The sequence below is a fragment of the Lepidochelys kempii genome, chromosome 19, assembly GCF_965140285.1.
Source record: "Lepidochelys kempii isolate rLepKem1 chromosome 19, rLepKem1.hap1, whole genome shotgun sequence".
In the NCBI taxonomy this organism is placed as follows: Eukaryota; Metazoa; Chordata; order Testudines; family Cheloniidae; genus Lepidochelys; species Lepidochelys kempii.
This window is the reverse complement of record NC_136398.1, coordinates 15,214,706-15,232,896: the sequence shown is the minus strand read 5'-3', so window position 1 is coordinate 15,232,896 and position 18,191 is coordinate 15,214,706. Positions and strand designations below refer to the sequence as shown.

General features: G+C 43.8%; 1 protein-coding gene and 1 non-coding gene across 8 annotated transcripts in view; both read left to right on the top strand.

Annotated features, from left to right (window-relative positions):
* PUM1 (pumilio RNA binding family member 1) overlaps positions 1–8,170 on the top strand; it is a 131,453-nt gene extending 123,283 nt beyond the window's left edge. For all 7 annotated transcript variants that reach the window (XM_073317830.2, XM_073317831.2, XM_073317829.2 and 4 more), the window contains 3 exons: positions 1,414–1,535; positions 2,574–2,766; positions 6,416–8,170. In XM_073317830.2, coding sequence (XP_073173931.1) covers positions 1,414–1,535; positions 2,574–2,766; positions 6,416–6,547 — 447 coding nt within the window. In that variant the 3' untranslated portion in view covers positions 6,548–8,170. The remainder of the gene's footprint in view (positions 1–1,413; positions 1,536–2,573; positions 2,767–6,415) is intronic.
* LOC140900598 (small nucleolar RNA SNORD103/SNORD85) lies at positions 3,354–3,439 on the top strand. Its single transcript, XR_012155668.1, has one exon. It is a non-coding gene; the product is annotated as a small nucleolar RNA SNORD103/SNORD85 (small nucleolar RNA).
* Positions 8,171–18,191: the final 10,021 nt, after the last annotated feature.

Here is an 18,191-nt window from a genome sequence, read left to right as displayed (position 1 = left end):
GTTTTCGTTATTGCTCTGGATTGCTGAAGTTTTGGGGCTCTGGTATTGCCGGCGCTGTACAGACATACAGTCCCTTCCTCGGGGAGCTTACAGTCTCTGACGAGGGACAAGATGTAGTGGGGTGTAGCCCACAACCAGGGGAGGAGGGAGAAGACAAGGGTGGCAGCATAAAAGGAACCCAAGGTTGCAAGTATTATAATATAAGGGTATGTCTGGACCAGTGGTTCTCAATCAGGGCTACACGTCCCCCTGGGGGTACCCAGAGGTCTTCCAGGGAGTACAGCAAGTCATCTAGAGATTTGCCTAGTTTTACAACAGGCTACATAAAGAGCACTAGTGAAGTCAGTACAAACTAAAATTTCACACGGACAATGACTTATTTATACTGCTCTATATGCTATACTTACATTGCAGTGTATAATATTTATATTGAAATTGATTTATTTTATAATTCTATGGCAAAAATGAGAAAGTCAGCGATTTCTCAGTAATAGTGTGGCTGTGACACTTCTGTATCTTGTCTGATTTTGTAAGCAAGTAGTTTTTAAGTGAGGTGAAACTTGGGGGTACGCAAGACAAATCAGACTCCTGGAAGGTTGCAGTAGTCTGGAAAGGCTGAGAGCTGCTGGTCTAGACAGTATGTAGAAGAGGCTTCTCGGCATGCGTAGATAGACATGCACTAGTTGTGCTCAAGCTAGCATGCTAAAAATAGCAGTGTACCCGTGGCAGCATGGACAGGGGTTCAGGCTAGCCACCTGAGGACGTACTGGGGGGTCAGGCGCATTTGTACTCAGGGGACTAGTCTGAGCCACCATTCATGCTGCCTGCCAAAGCCACATGCAGAGCTAGCGCATGTTTCGCAACCCATGCTGGGGAGCACCCTCCCAGCTGTTGTATAAATATACCTTCTGGGTACAAGTTGAAAGCATCAAAGCTTTTTAGCCTTTTGAAAAGTGAAGAAAAGAAATTACTGGCTCACTGGCAGGCTACACACCTAGCCATTCTCATTGGGTGTTACAGTGCAGGGCGGGGCAGGTGGGGTGTCTCGAAGGTATGTGAGGGGAGGACAGGGGATTGGCTCTGTGAACTGTGTTAGTATTCTAGTGTAGGTGTTTCAGTATTCTAGAACTTGGAGGTTGAGGACATTTGAAATGGTTTCTTTGCTTAAGCAGTTAGTATAATCAACATGCTTCATGCTCAAGAACCAATTATTCTGGATTATAATTGGCACAGAGTTAGTCTTTTATGTCATATTAAAATTTTAGAATGTGACCTTCTCTAGCAGTAGAAATATTGATTATATCATTTCAGCTAATTTTAGACTAATTAGTGTGTAGTTAAACTAAAGTTTACAAAACTTACTAGCACAGGGAGCTGGTTTAGCGTTAATGGTTTCCATACGCTTTGTTACAGGATCAATATGGGAACTATGTTATCCAACATGTACTAGAACATGGTCGGCCTGAGGACAAAAGCAAGATCGTAGCAGAAATTAGAGGCAACGTGCTCGTGTTGAGTCAACATAAATTTGCCAGGTTTGCATTTGCTTCGTAAAGTCCAAATCCTATAAAAACACTGTTTCTCCTACATGTGCTAGCATGCCAGGGAAGTATCTTAACACAGTTATTCCAAATTGCTTCCTCCCTGGCTTGCTTTACTGAGATGTACTGTCCATCTCCCATGCAGAGTGTTAATCAGTTCATTGTCTCCCCTGTGCAGCACACAACAGTTGTAGCAAATCACTTGGTGACTCTGTGCTATAAACCCAGGTCCTCTAGAACAGAAGTTGAGACCAGCAAACCCTTTTCCCTTTTCGTATGTCACATTTTACACTTGGACCTCCAGAGATGACAGGCAATAGCAGTCATTTGCCTTCCTGTCAAACAGAGTAATTATGGAAGGTGTTCACCGAAACTAAGATATCACATCCCTCTTTTAATTGTCCTGCATTTCCCTGTTCTAACCCAGGATCTCCTTTCAAGTTGAAATACAATGCTAAGAGGGACATGCTAAGGACAACTCAGATAGCATGGATGGGATATAAACTTAAAATTTTACACTATAGGCTTTCAAACTAGGGAAGCACAAGTTAATTTGGATGAAATAAGACCTGAGCTGATCCTTTGCTCAAATTGCTTATCAAATCCAAGGTTTGAAATAGTGCAGTAAACGTCTTTTTTTGCATGTGCTTCTATGCTTCCTAGTTTTGCTCAGGATGTGAAACAGCGGTTCTAGAAAGACTGCTCTTGGATGTATGCATCTCAGCCCAAACCATGAAATCCTGTAAATCTTGCCCCACTCCTTGTTCTTGTGAGTTTTCCAGATGAAAGGGATGTGGATGAACTTTTAAATATTAGTCCATGTGAGCCTTTTGAGCTTTGTCGTTAATAGAAACCAAAAGTTCTTTGGTCAAGATTCCAAAATATCATGCTGCTGAGTTTCCATACCAGCACTTCCTGGCTTTCCTAATGGCCATTCTCAGTTAGAGACCTCAAGATCATCACTCTGGGGTTGACTGGAAAGCTAAATCGGGATATTGTGGGGTGACATACTACCACCTTCTTGTGTTGCAGCAATGTTGTGGAGAAATGTGTTACTCACGCCTCCCGCACGGAGCGTGCCATGTTGATTGATGAGGTGTGCACTATGAATGACGGCCCTCACAGTGCCTTATACACCATGATGAAAGATCAGTATGCCAACTACGTGGTACAGAAAATGATTGATGTGGCAGAACCAGCTCAACGGAAGATTGTCATGCACAAGGTAAGCAGCTGCCACCAGTTACTAACAGTAGGGTTTGTGCTTGGGAATCATCATAGATTTTGGAGTTTGTAGCACAAAGATCTAAGTGGCTGGAACCTAAACCTCTTCAGAGTGCAACCTATCAGTCAGGTTCTCAACTCATTGAACTGCTTAGTGCCAAGCATTGCGTGTTACATTCTAAGACAAATTCATTAATCTCTAGCAGTAAGAATGAGGAATTCCTCCTGATAAAGCTCATATTTAGTGAGCTGTGCGTGGCTCTAATCCTGGCACTTTCAAAAATCATGAGAGTTGAGAGGCAGTCCTGAGATCCTAAAAATATTCCCTGAAAGCTGGCATTTCAAGCATATATCTCTCTCTGTAGAGTGACTCATACTTGTCTCATCACGAGGACTGCCATTGGTTTATCCCTCCTACCAGGTATACCATTTACACACTTGGAGGTAAAACTCATCTAGGGTCTTTACCAGTCTTTTCTGGCCTACTTACATGCATGTGAACATGGGGTTTTATAACAAAAGTGCTGATACAATTTGGGCTGTAACAAAGCCAGCTAGACATGTTGAAATTCAGGTACGTTTCAGAGGTCTGGCGATGATGACACACTTGCCCTCACTGAGAACGCTGTTCAATAATGAGAACCTCACCATGTACTCAGAGGAGCTGAGTCAGACTTCTAGAAACAGCTGAATCCAGAGCTGTTAACAGGAATTCTAAGGACAGTCACCATGTTTGTCATTTCATGCTGAAACATTACAACAGCACTTTAAATAGACTTTCTTTAAAAACTTGATGTAACTTCTATGCTATGGAATGCTTCATCCATTTGGAATATGCAGCATACACTGCATTTAAAAAGCTAGTGTCAGATTAAAAATTACTTTTAAACAAATTTCCTTGTTAGCAAGAACACCTTAGATTAATCAAATTGAAAACTCAATTTTGCTTTCTGTCTTTAGTTGCACTGTTTGCTTTCTGCATTTTTGGTGAGTTAATACATTAGTCAGCTTGGTGAGTTAATACATTAGTCAGTTTTACTTTTGTTAGTTTATTCGTATACTGTTGCAGTGTTTGAGTTTACAAAGGTTGCAAGATTAGATTTGTTTGTTTTTTAAATAAGGAAACAAATTTGTCTTAAATATTGCAATACTACCAACCCTGGATTCAAAATAATGAGATTTTTAAAATAATAATTTTGGGCTTTTTATTTGCTTTCTGTTTTTTGAACCTTTAGCAATTGTGTTTTCAAGTTTTTCTCTACAACCACAAGGGACAGAAACTTGTTTAAAAAAACTCCCCCTAAATCTGAGATTTTCATACAATCACACAACTGCAGGGATTGGGGCTGTATGAAAAGCACCAATTATAGCTAGACTAATAATACAATTATGAGAGTTGCCAACATGGGAATGTAAAATCTAAATGCTGGGATTTTCAGTGGAACCCAAGGAGTCAGGTACCAAATCCTAATGAAATTGAATTCCTTTAGACTCCTTTGAGAATTGAAGCTAGACATTAAGTCATTTGACCAGACAGTGTTCCTTTAAAATAAAAGGAGCATGTATGTAATTTGTACACCACAGTGTGTGTGGGCTTGTCTGCTTGGGGAAGTTAACTGGTATAGTTTTGGTGGAATAATTATCATTAAAACAATCTACAAGCAAAGACTAAAATTCTGAACAGGGTTTAATTATCTGCTGCCAAGATGGAGGGCGTAATCTGAAATAATGTAATTTTATTCTGGAGGTGGGTATTTATACCAGCATATAATTCTGCAATAGCTATACTGTCACTTGGGGGGAGGGGTGTTAGTACCTTGTGCTTCCTTCTGTCAAGCCAGTTCCTTTCCTTTGATCAGAATAAGCAGCTAATTAGGTTTCTGTGTAACTATGTCATGGGCGTAATAACATGGCTTTTTAAAATGTAGTCTGTCTTCTACAGGGCTCATCCAAAATAATGGACTTTGCTTGCAGATTGTTTTAATGGCCGTTTTCTACAGCCAGTTTATTGATGCAATGCCATTATACTGTAAAAACGATACATTTATTTTAACACACAAGAATATGACCAAACCATTAAACTGTATACAATCACCAAACTGGACAGTGAAAACTCAGAAAAGAATCACAGATGCAGGCTGTTGAGGGATAAGACAAAGAAACACCGTTGCGGAGTTAGCGTGTTTTCTACAGCCAGTTTCCAAATTATCCAGTTGAACCTGCTTTGGAAATATTAGGGTGAGGAAGGGAAAGGCAAAAAGGTTTGTGACGTTTACAAGACCGATAATTGGGTTCTTGAGGTTAAATGGGCTCAAATCAACTCGTGCCTGAATTAAAGGAAGAGGGGGTGGATTTAGGATTTCCTACCTTAGGGAAATGGAACAATAATGTATTTTTCTTTCCTAGGGAGGAGAGGAGAAGGAGAAAATATTTATGCATCAATTTTCAATGTATTTACTCACCATTCCTATAGTTTCAACCTTGAAATTAAAATATGCCTTCTAGTTACGTCATTGAAGAAATACACAAGCAGTGTGGATCTTTCTCATGTATCGCTGTCATGACTCATCCTTTTCTTAGGACTTGTCTACCTAGAGAAATTGAGTGGCAGAACTACAGTGGTATAATTACATGTACTCCATGTACTAGGCCCCTGTGTGGATGCTCTATTTCAGAATAAAAGTGACTTTTACCCCAGAATAGTGTCCTCATGGGTACTTATACTGTTATAGTTCTGCCAGTTAATTTCCCCAAGAAGACAAGTCCCTTGTAAACATTGGGGTTAGAAATCTGATCAGAACTGTTCAGGAATTGTCCATCAGAATGATTTTCTGGTGGAAAATGTCCTTTCCACAACATTGAAATTTTCCATCTGAAAATTCCAGCAACTCCCAGTAGGCAGGAAGTGAAATTGATGAGAGCCTTCCAGGTGAGGCTGAATGCCCCAACTCTCTACCTCCCTGGCTGTCAGCCTCCTCCCAGCTTTGGCAGCCAGCTGTCCACCTGGAAGGCTCTTGTTGGTTTCACTTTGTCTGTAGAAAAGCTGCAAAATTCCAATCTTTTTCAATGGGATTTTCCTGGAAATCCCTTCCCACGGAAAACTTCACATTTTTGTCCCAAAGCAGGATGAAAAGACAAACTTTTTCAAAAATACAATGTTTTTCGTGGGATGGGATTTCCATTTTCCAGTCACCTCTAAATCAAACTGCTCTTAAACTGAGGACGCTGCCCACCTAAAAATAACCCAAACTGCTTTTAGTTTTCCTTTGCTAAAGTCACTGCTGCACTTACGTTACTGAACTATAAATTAAAATTAAACCACTAAGGTATTAGAATAGGGTTTTAAAGTGTAGTCCATAGATCAGATGTTCCAAAGAAGGCTGGCTGAGCACATGGTGCTGGCTCTCTTCCTTGTTTCCAACTGCTAAAGTTTTTATTAAAAGGCCACTAAAATACATTACTTTCCTAATATTACTTTTCCATGTTAGCAATTGATCAGTGGGAGGGGAGTTGTGGCTGGGTGATGGGGAATGGGAGAGGAGGTGACTATTATGGTATAAGACTGTCCTTGAAGGAGTCTGAGTACAGAAATCCCTCAGGGCGTATGTGGTTCTGGTTTCTAAACTTCCATAAACCTTTTTGTCTCCTAGATCCGGCCTCACATTGCAACCCTGCGCAAGTACACCTATGGCAAGCACATTTTGGCCAAGCTGGAGAAATATTACATGAAAAATGGGGTTGACTTAGGGCCAATTTGTGGACCACCAAATGGTATCATTTGAGACAATGAATTTCAGAGAAACTCACTGGCCATCAGGCATTTAAAAACCAGCAACCGACAATATTCCAGTATACAGTTAGAAAATGTTTTATGGTTGCTAAACTACTAAAAATACAAACAAAAAATAAGCCTTTGTAAATTTCTTTAATTTTATTATGCATAACATGTACTAATTATTTTTTTTAATTAACTAATTGCCCTGCTGTTTTACTGGTGTATAGAATACTTGTACATAGGTATCAGATGTACATGGGAGGCCACATTTTTGTTCACTGTTGTATCTATATTCCAAATGTGGAAACTTTCAGGGTGGTTGGTTTGAAGAAAAAAAAATGTTTTTAATTCATCCGCCTCGCAGGTGACTTTTTTGCAAATACCTGTTTTTCTCCTTTTATTCAAAACTCAGCAAGAAGTTTGAATTTTAGTTAAATGGCAAAAAACCCGCATTTAACGCTGTTTATAAATATTAAAAAAAAATTCAACTTGCTAAAGCTTCAGTTTAAAAAATTTTTTAAGTTTTTGAAACTTTTTAATTGCTTTTTCTGTTTTGTTTTTGGAGCATAACATGCTAAAGAAGGTAGCTTAGCAGTCAGTTTTGAAAGAAAACGTAAGCACCCAGAAAGTTTTTAAATCAAGAAGGGCGGGTGTATTTGTTTACTGCCTACTCAGTTTGTTCTGTTAACACTGAAAGACAAAATTTGATTATTTAGCATGAGGGGAAAAAAATCCAACTCGGCTTTGGTCTTGCTTCTATAAATATATAGTGTATACTTGGTGTAGACTTTACATATATAAAAATTTGTAGTATTTTCTTGTTTTGATGTCTAATCTGTATCTATAATGTACCCTAGTAGTGGAACATACTTTTGATTGTACAATTGTACATTTGTAAACCTCTGTAATGTAAATGTGGAGAAGTTTGAATCAACATAAACCCGTTTTTTGGTAAGAAAAAAATTAGCAAAACCTGTGCATTTCAGTGTATATTCACACCTTTTATGGTCGTAGCATATAGTGTTGTATATTGTAAATTGTAATTTCAACCAGAAGTAAATTTTTTTTCTTTTGAAGGAAATGTTCTCTTTATACAGCCTAGTTAATGTTTAAAAAAAAAAAAGCTTGGTTTTATTTGTCACCTAGTCGAACAGTAGCGATCCTTTCTAAATGTTATACAGAATGATTCAGTTCAAAATAGTGTTCTTTTGAATCTTAAAAAAGTAATGTTTTGCTTATTTTGTGACAGTAAAAAAAAGTGCAAAAGTACAGAATCCCCTAGTTTTCCTTACAATCAGAGTCCCCTTTCACCTTGTAAAGTGTGAATCACCTTCCCTTTTTGTACAGAAGATGAACTGTATTTTGCATTTTGTCTACTTGTAAGTGAATGTAACATACTGTCAATTTTCCTTGTTTGAATATAGAATTGTAACACTACACGGTGTACATTTACAGAGCCTTGTGTATATTTCCAATGAACTTTTTTGCAAGCACACTTGTAACCATATGTGTATAATTAACAAACCTGTGTATGCTTATGCCTGGGCGACTATTTTTTGTAACTCTTGTGTAGATTGTCTCTAAACAACGTGTGATCTTTATTTTGAAAAATACAGAACTTTGGAATCTGGGTTTGTGCTTTATTTGAACATTTTCAGTATAGTGCCACCAGGACAAATTTTCTTATTCCCTTTGCCTCTTTCTTTCTGGCCTTAAGGATCTCTCTCAAAACAATTCTAAAAGGATGATGCACTGGGTAAGGAATCTATGGATAGTAATTCCATGCTTGAATAATAAGAATATAGCAGTAGGGATATATCACAGACCACCTGACCAGGATGGCGATAGTGACTGTGAAATGCTCAGGGAGATTAGAGAGGCTATTAAAATAAAACTCAATAATAATAATAATGGGGGATTTCAGCTATCCCCATATTGACTGGGTCCATATCACCTCAGGACGGGATGCAGAGAGAGAGTTTCTTGACACCTTAAATGACGGCTTCTTGGAGCAGCTAGTCCTGGAACTCACAAGAGGAGAGGTAATTCTTGATTTAGTCCTGAGTGGAGCCCAGGATCAGGTCCAAGAGCTGAATATAGCTGGACCGCTTATTAATAGGGACATAATATAATTAAATTTAACATCCCTGTGACAGGGAAAATTGCCCAACACTGTAGTATTTAATTTCAGAAGGGGGAACTACACAAAAATGAGGAGGTTAGTTAAACAGAAACTAAAAGGTTCAGCACCAAAAGTAAAATCCCTGCAAGCTGCATGGAAATTTTTTCAAGACACCATAACGGAGGCTCAACTTAAATGTATACCCCAAGTCAAAAAACAGAGAGAACCAAAAAACAGCCACCGTGACTAAACAACAAAGTAAAAGAAGCAGTGAGAGGCAAAAAAGCATCCTTTAAAAAGTGGAAGTTAAATCCTAGTGAGGAAAATAGAAAGTAGCATAAACTGGCAAATGAAGTGTAAAAATATAATTAGGAAGGCCAAAAAAGAATTTGAAGAACAGCTAGCCAAAGACTCAAAAAGTAATAACAATAAAAATTCTAAGTACATCAGAAGCAGGAAGCCTGCTAAACAACCAGTGGGGCCACTGGACGATCAAGATGCTAAAGGAGCACTCAAGGACAATAAGGGCATTGCGGAGAAACTAAATTCATTCTTTGCATCGGTCTTCGCAGCTGAGGATGTGAGGGAAATTCCCAAACCTGAGCCATTCTTTTTAGGTGACAAATCTGAGGAACTCTCCCAGATTGAGGAGTCATTAGAGGAGATTTTGGAACAAATTGATAAACTAAACTAAGAAGTCACCAGGATCCGATGGTATTCACCCAAGAGTTCTGCTGTCTGTAACGTATCATTTAAATCAGCTTCTGTACCAAAATGACTGGAGGATAGCTAATGTGATGCCAATTTTTAAAAAGGGCTCCAGAGGAGACCCTGGCAATTATAGGCCAGTAAGCCTGACTTTAGTACCGGGCAAACTGGTTGAAACTATAGTAAAGAACAAAATTGTCAGATGAGCATAATTTGTTGGGGAAGAGTCAACATGCTTTTAGTAAAGGGAAATCATGCCTCACCAATCTACTAGAATTCTGGAGGGGGTCAACAAGCATGTGGACAAGGGGGATCCAGTGGATACAGGCGTTTAGATTTTCAGAAAGCCTCTGACAAGATCCCTCACCAAAGGCTTTTAAGCAAAGTAAGCTGTCATGGGGTAAGAGGGAAGGTTCTCTCATGGATTGGTAACTGGTTAAAGGATAGGAAACAAAGGGTAGGAATAAATGGTCAGTTTTCAGAATGGAGAGAGGTAAATAGTGGTGTCCCCTAGGGGTCTGTCCTGGGCCCAGTCCTATTTAACATATTCATAAATGATCTGGAAAAAGGGATAAACAGTAAGGTGGGAAAATTTTCAGATACAAAACTAGTCAAGATAGTTAAGTCCCAGGCAGATTGCAAAAAGCTACAAAAGGATTTTGTGACTGGGTAACAAAATGGCAGATGAAATTCAGTGTCGATAAATGCAAAGTAATGCACGCTGGGAAATATAAACCCAACTATACATGTACAATGATGAGTCTAAATTGGCTGTTTCCAGTCAAGAAAGATCTTGGAGTCATTGTGTAGAGTTCTCTGAAAACATCCACTCAATGTGCAGCTGCAGTCAAAAAAGCAAACAATGCTGCGAATCCTTAAGAAAGGGAGAGATAAGACAGAAAATATCATATTGCCTCTGTATAAATCCATAGTACACCCACAGCTTGAACACTGCGTGTAGATCTGATCGCCCCATCTCAAAAAAGATATATTGGAAAAGGTTCAGAAAAGGGCAACAAAAATGATTGGGGCATGGAACAGGTTCCATATGTGGAGATTAATAAGACTGGGACTTTTCAGCTTGGAAAAGATGACCGGGGTTGGGGTGGGGGGGATATGATTGAGGTCTATAAAATCATGACCGGTGTAGAGCAAGTAAATCAGGAAGTGCTATTTACACACAAACTAAGGGCCACCAAATGAAATGAATAGGCAGTAGGTTTAAAACAAAAGGAAGTATTGTTTCACACAATGTACAGTCAGTCTGTGGAACTCCTTGTCAGAGGATGTTGGGAAGGCCAAGACTAACAGGGTTCAAAAAAGAACTAGATAAATTCATGGAGGCTAGGTCCATCAATGGCTATTAGCCAGGATGGGCAGGGATGGTGTCCCTAGCCTCTGTTTGCCAGAAGCTGAGAATGGATGACAGGGGATGGCTCATTTGATGATTCCCTGTTCTGTTCATTCCCTGTGGGACACCTGCTATTGGCCTCTGTCGGAAGACAGGATACTGGGCTAGATGGACATTTGGTCTGACCCCGTCTGGCCGTTCTTATGTTCTAAAGCATAGCCTTACTAAACTGAGCGCTTGGTTTTAACATGTATTGGAATGAACAATATGATTAACAAGTTTCAGAGTAACAGCCGTGTTAGTCTGTATCCACAAAAAGAACAGGAGTACTTGTGGCACCTTAGAGACTAACCAATTTATTTGAGCATGAGCTTTCGTGAGCTACAGCTCACTTCATCGGATGCATACCGTGGAAACTGTGGCAGACTTTATATACACACAGAGAACATGGAACAATACCTCCTCCCACCCCACTGTCCTGCTGGTAATAGCTTATCTAAAGTGATCATCAAGTTGGGCCATTTCCAGCACAAATCCAGGTTTTCTCACCCTCCACCCCCCCCCACATACAAACTCACTCTCCTGCTGGTTGTCACTTTGGATGGGCTATTACCAGCAGGAGAGTGAGTTTGTGGGGGGGGGGGAGGGTGAGAAAACCTGGATTTGTGCTGCCATTTGCTTCCACATCCCAGCCTTCACCCTCAAGATCTTAGACAGAGCTGTGCATGCGAAGGAGGCAGCTATTCAGCAGGAGCTCAGGCAGACCTTCATAGAATATCAGGGTTGGAAGGGACCTCAGGACGTCATCTAGTCCAACCCCCTGCTCAAAGCAGGACCAATCCCCAACTAAATCATCCCAGTCAGGGCTTTGTCAAGCCTCACCTTAAAAACTTCTAAGGAAGGAGATTCTACCACCTCCCTAGGTAACGCATTCCAGTGTTTCAGCACCCTCCTAGTGAAAAAGTTGTTCCTAATATCCAACCTAAACCTCCCCCACTGCAACTTGAGACCATTACTCCTTGTTCTGTCATCAACTACCACTGAGAACAGTCTAGATCTATCCTCTTTGGAACCCCCTTTCAGGTAGTTGAAAGCAGCTATCAAATCCCCCCTCATTCTTCTCTTCCGTAGACTAAACAATCCCAGTTCCCTCAGCTTCTCCTCGTAAGTCATGTGTTCCAGTCCCCTAATCATTTTTGTTGCCCTCTGCTGGACTTTTTCCAATTTTTCCACATCCTTTTTGTAGTGTGGGGCCCAAAACTGGACACAGTACTCTAGATGAGTATGGTCTCAAGTTGCAGTGGGGGAGGTTTAGGTTGGATATTAGGAAAAACTTTTTCACTAAGAGGGTGGTGAAACACTGGAATGCGTTACCTAGGGAGGTGGTAGAATCTCCTTCCTTAGAGGTTTTTAAGGTCAGGCTTGACAAAGCCCTGGCTGGGATGATTTAACTGGGAATTGGTCCTGCTTTGAGCAGGGGGTTGGACTAGATGACCTTCTGGGGTCCCTTCCAACCCTGATATTCTATGATTCTATGAGGCCTCACCAATGTCGAATAGAGGGGAACGATCACGTCCCTCGATCTGCTGGCAATGCCCCTACTAAAACAGCCCAAAATGCCATTGGCCTTCTTGGCAACAAGGGCACACTGTTGACTCATATCCAGCTTCTTGTCCACTGTAATCCCTAGGTCCTTTTCCGCAGAACTGCTGCCTAGCCATTCGGTCCCTAGTCTGTAGCTGTGCATTGGGTTCTTCTGTCCTAAGTGCAGGACCCTGCACTTGTCCTTGTTGAACCTCATCAGATTTCTTTTGGACCAATCCTCTAATTTGTCTAGGGCCCTCTCTATCCTAGCCCTACCCTCCAGCGTATCTACCACTCCTCCCAGTTTAGTGTCATCTGCAAACTTGCTGAGAGTGCAATCCACACCATCCTCCAGATCATTTATGAAGATACTGAAAAAAACCGGCCCCAGGACCGACCCCTGGGGCACTCCACTTGATACTGGCTGCCAACTAGACATGGAGCCTTTGATCACTACCCGTTGAGCCTGACAATCTAGCCAGCTTTTTATCCACCTTATAGTCCATTCATCCAGCCCATACTTCTTTAACTTGCTGGCAAGAATACTGTGGGAGACCGTGTCAAAAGCTTTGCTAAAGTCAAGGAACAACACGTCCACTGCTTTCTCCTCATCCACAGAGCCAGTTATCTCGTCATAGAAGGCAATTAGATTAGTCAGGCATGACTTGCCCTTGGTGAATCCATGCTGACTGTTCCTGATCACTTTCCTCTCCTCTAAGTTCTTCAGAATTGATTCCTTGAGGACCGTTCCATGATTTTTCCAGGGACTGAGGTGAGGCTGACTGGCCTGTAGTTCCCAGGATCCTCCTGTGAGTGGGAACGCAGCGTGCTCAGGGGAAGAGGCAGGGCCGGGGCGGGGATTTGGGGCAGAGGTCCAATAGGGGCAGGGAGGGGGCGGAGTTGGGGCAGGGACTTTGGGGAAGGGGTTGGAATGGGGGCAGGGCAGGGCAGAGGGGTCAAGCACCCACAGGCACCAGGAGAAGTTGGTGCCTATGCCCTTAGTCCCTACTTCTCAAGAGTTAGCTGAAAGGTGCTTCTCTTCTGATCCGATTGTAGTGCTGTCTCTAGAGAATACGCGAGCTGGGGCGTCAGAGCAGAGTGGTGCCGTGTTAGCCATCTTCCCAATGGGGCACACGCCTTTGTACTGTGTGGCATTGGGCAGCTGGCCGAATGTACCAGGAGTCCTCTTGCCTTCTTTTTAAATCTCATTTTAGAGGCCCCAGTGCTCTGCTGTATTAGTGCAGTATCATGTGTTCATAACTGTTTCGGTTAGTTTCCTAAATCAGTGCATCCGAAAACCCCATGAAAGACTAAATGCAATATGAGAATCCAGAGATGCTATCCTTAACTATATGGCATGGGCCATTACCACCCAACAGACTTAGAAGCACTGAAGAGTTTTACACAGCTTAACTTCTCCCTCGTCCTGCAGCTTTGAAGGGGGAGAGAACCTGAGCACCTCCCGTTGTAGTGAATTCAGATTCAAATTAGGGACAGATTTCTAACAGTAAAGTTGATTAACCACTGGGACAAACTACCAAGGGAAGAGATAAATTCTCCATCTCTTGACGGCTTCAAAGCAAGACAGGTTGCCTTGCTGGAAGATATACTTTAGTCAAACGTACAAGTTATTGAGCTCAATGCAGGGGTAACTGAGTGAAATGTAATGGCCTGTGGTAAACAGTAGGTCAGACTAGATGGTCCTTCTTGGCTTTAAAAATCTATGAAAGCGAAGTGCTGAGATGTGTAGATACAAATGTGCCACATCCCACTGATGCGACATTTCCCGTGTGTGACCTAAAGTGACCTTAATAATTGGCTTGTCCATGACAGTGCTATTGGAAATACCCCAGATTGGGGACTGATAATGGACGGCACCTGGAATTGTCTCACTCCTTGCTGCATGTGTCCCGTGGGCTTCAAACCACAAAGGCCTGCAGCATCTGTCAATACAGGAGTTAATAAATCGAAGATCAGCAAAGCTGCATGTCTTAGCTTCGTCGTCTGCAAAGCAAGGGCAGGGCATGTGGGACATACAAGGATTTTTCTATGGTTGTGAAACCATTTTGTCCCCTCTGAAAACAATGGCTTGGAGAGGCTTTTTCGGGAACAAAATGGTCGGAGTTCCACTAAAGATAACTCCAAAGCCCCAGATCCAGGCTCAGTTTTGAGGAAGTTCAGACTGAGATTTAAGCTTTACAGTGTCTCTAGATACCCCATCACTAGACTGTCTGAGCACCTCACAGACATCTGTGAAATAGGGCAGATTAAGTGACATGCCCAAGGCCTCACAGGAAATCTGTATCAGAATCACAGATCTGTTTTGTCTCATAGACTCATACACTTTAAGGTCAGAAGGGACCGTTCTGATCATCTAATCTGACCTCCTGCACAATGCAGGCCACCAAATCTCACCCACCCACTCCTGCAATAAACCTCTCACCTATGTCTGAGCTATTGAAGTCCTCAAAACATGGTTTAAAGACTTCAAGGTGCAGAGAATCCTCCAGCAAGTGACCCATGCCCCATGCTGCAGGGGAAGGCGAAAACCTCCCAGGGCCTCTGCCAATCTGCCCTGGAGGAAAATTCATTCCCAACCCCAAATATGGCGATCAGCTGAACCCTGAGCATATGGGCAAGATTCACCAGCCAGACACCCAGGAAAGAATTCTCTGTAGTAACTCAGATCCCATCCCATCTAACATCCTATCACAGGCCATTGGGCCTATTTACCACTAATAGTCAAAGATCAATTAATTGCCAAAATCATGTTATCCCATCATACCATCTCCTCCATAAACTTATCGAGATTAATCTTGAGGCCAGATAGGTCTTTTGCCCCTACTGCTTCCCTTAGAAGGCTGTTCCAGAACTTCACTCCTCTGATGGTTAGAAACCTTCGTCTAATTTCAAGTCAAGTCGGTCCAGTGCCCCAAGTACAGGCTCATCCTTGGTGTGGAGAAAGTGAATAGGGAAATGTTATTTACCCCTTCCCATAACACAAAAACCAGGGGTCACCCAATGAAATTAATAGGCTGCAGGTTTAAAACAAACATAAGGAAATACTTCACACAAAGCCCAGTCAACCTGTGGAACTCGTTCCCAGGGGATGTTGTGACGGCCAAAAGTATAACTGGGTTCAAAAGGTTTCAGAGTAGCAGCCGTGTTAGTCTGTATTCGCAAAAAGAAAAGGAGGACTTGTGGCACCTTAGAGACTAACCAATTTATTTGAGCATGAGCTTTCGTGAGCTACAGCTCATGAAAGCTTATGCTCAAATAAATAGGTTAGTCTCTAAGGTGCCACAAGTCCTCCTTTTCTTTTTGGGTTCAAAAAGAATTAGATAAGTTAATGGAGGATAGATCAATCAATCACTATTGGCCAAGATGGTCAGGGATGCAATCCCTGCTCTGGGTATCCCAAAACCTCTGACTGCCAGAAGCTGGGACTAGATGATGGGATGGATCACTCGATAGTTGCCCTGTTTGGTTCATTCCCTCTGAGGCATCTGGCACCAGCTACTGTCAGATGACAGGATAGCACTGGTCTGACCCAGGATAGCTGTTCTTATATTCTTCCTCCATTTGCATTTAGCTGAATCGGACACCAACAGGATTTCAAGACTCTGGTGCCCAGGCCTGGGGAGTCTCAGCACAATATTTGGCCGCTTTTAGTGTTGTGCTGATCTGGTGGAGAGGTTGTACTTGAGAACCAGAACCTCCCATGCAGGGAGCGGAGACCTCACAAGCCCAGCACTGTCAGCTGGCTACAACCTTGTCTCTCTGTTCAGGACTACAAGGCTGCTGCTTCGCAGGTTTCGGTTTCGGAGTTCAGCCCTCTCTGGCTGCTGGGCCGGGCCGGTCAGCTCTTCAGGGTGACCCAGGAAAGCAGCTGCACAGTGACAGGCACATGGGCTGCTCCTCTCATTGGGCTATTCATGAATGGGCTTCCCCATTTTATTGACGGGGGAAACCACAGGCCGGCGAGATTTTCCCCCGGTCACCCAGCAAGCCAGTCAGCCCAGGCCTGCAGCATAGCCCATGGTGCCAGTGCTCCACCAATATTCAGGAATGTGGGCCCGGCTCCACCAATGTTTGGGCTTGTATTTTCAGAGCCGGCCCATCCATTGGATGGACCAAGGCAACTGCCCCCGGTCCCATGCTTCAGGGGGTCCCGTGCTTCGGGGGGATGCAGGGTCCAGGGCGGCCTCGGGGCTTAGCGAGGGGCCTGGCACCAGCAGCAGCGAGCGACTCGGCCCCAGCCCGCTCCACCCCCCCGAACCTCCTGCCCTGTCTCTTTCCGGCTACCGCCCCCTCCCACGAGCGGCACTGGGAGCTGGTGTGGCGGAGGGGGGCGTGCTGGGGCTGGGTCACTCGCTGCTGCCAGTGCCAGGCCCCCCGCTAGCACCCCAGGCCACGCTGGACCCTGCATCCTCCTGAAGTGCGGGGCCCCCCAAAGCGTGGGGCCTGGGGCGGTTGCCCCGGTCCATCCTATGGATGAGACGTCTCTGCTTGGACCTGTTCTGGCACCACCAAAAATTATACAAACCTGGCACCCATGGGCCTCCTCACTCCCACACTCATGTTCTAGGCACAGACATCCCAGTGTACGCCTCCTGGGCTGGCATAGGGGGGCTGGCCCCTGTAAGTGGAGCAAGTCCTGTGCCAGAAAGCATGCTCCCAGTTTGGCCACATAAGAGGGTGGGGCAGCAGCTGGGGCTATAAAGGGTGAGGGAACATGGGAGAGGGAGGAGGCCCCTGGTGAAAGGCTGAAGGGTAGCAGAGGGGATGGCCAGCTAACCAGCTGATCTCCCTGAGCTAGAGCATGGGGGCTGAAGGGAGCTGCTGTCTGAGCATTGAACCAGAGCAGTAGGCTTCCCTGCTGATGTCTCTCCGTCCTGGAGCGAGAGGGCTGAGGACCGGGGAAGAGTGGCAGGGAAGACTGGCTGGCCTGCCTGAGATGAGAGGTTAATGGAATAAAGAATTTTCTGTAGTATCTGGCTGATGAATCTTGCCCATATGCTCAGGGTTTAGCTGATCGCCATATTTGGGGTCGGGAAGGAATTTTCCTCCAGGGCAGATTGGAAGGCCCTGGAGGTTTTTCGCCTTCCTCTGTAGCATGGGGCACGGGTCACTTGCTGGAGGATTCTCTGCTCCTTGAGGTCTTCAAACTACAATTTGAGGACTTCAATAGCACAGATATAGGTGTGAGGTCTTTTTTAGGAGTGGTGGGTGAAATTCTGTGGCCTGCGTTGTGCAGGAGGTCGGACTAGATGATCATAATGGTCCCTTCTGGCCTAAATATCTATGAATCTATGAATGGGGGGATTGATGATCGGATGAACTCCCAGCAGAGAGGCCGGGGGCTCTGGCTGGGAAAGACAGGGCTGCACTCTGGCAGGACAGGAGAGGAGTGAAGAAGAGCCTAGGCGCGATGGTAGACGCAGTAGTGTGGCATGTGCTACGTTGAAGGGCTAGATGTGGTGGGATTTGAAGGACCCTCTGCACTGGGGTGGCAAACAGACTCTTGGGACTCTTCTTATGGCTCATTTGCACTGTGTGCTTGTAGCATACCAGCCCTGAGGAGGGCGTTAAGGAGGCAAGACAGCCTGTTGTGGAGTACTGGGGGGTCCGAGATGGAAAGTGGGATGGTGGCGTCCATCTTAGGACACCCAGTTGCAACGTGGCGGGGCTTGGGGATGACGGGGAATCAGTCATAGGCTGGAAAGCAATAGCAAAGCATGCTCCTGAGCATGGCTGTGAGATCCAAACATGCTCCTCCACTCCAGGGCTGGAAGTGTCTGGGGTGAGCACCCTGGTGTATGGGAGAGGTCCAGCTTGCTACCTGGGTGCCTCCCACCCTCCTTGTCTGCTTGGCGCGCCTTGGCT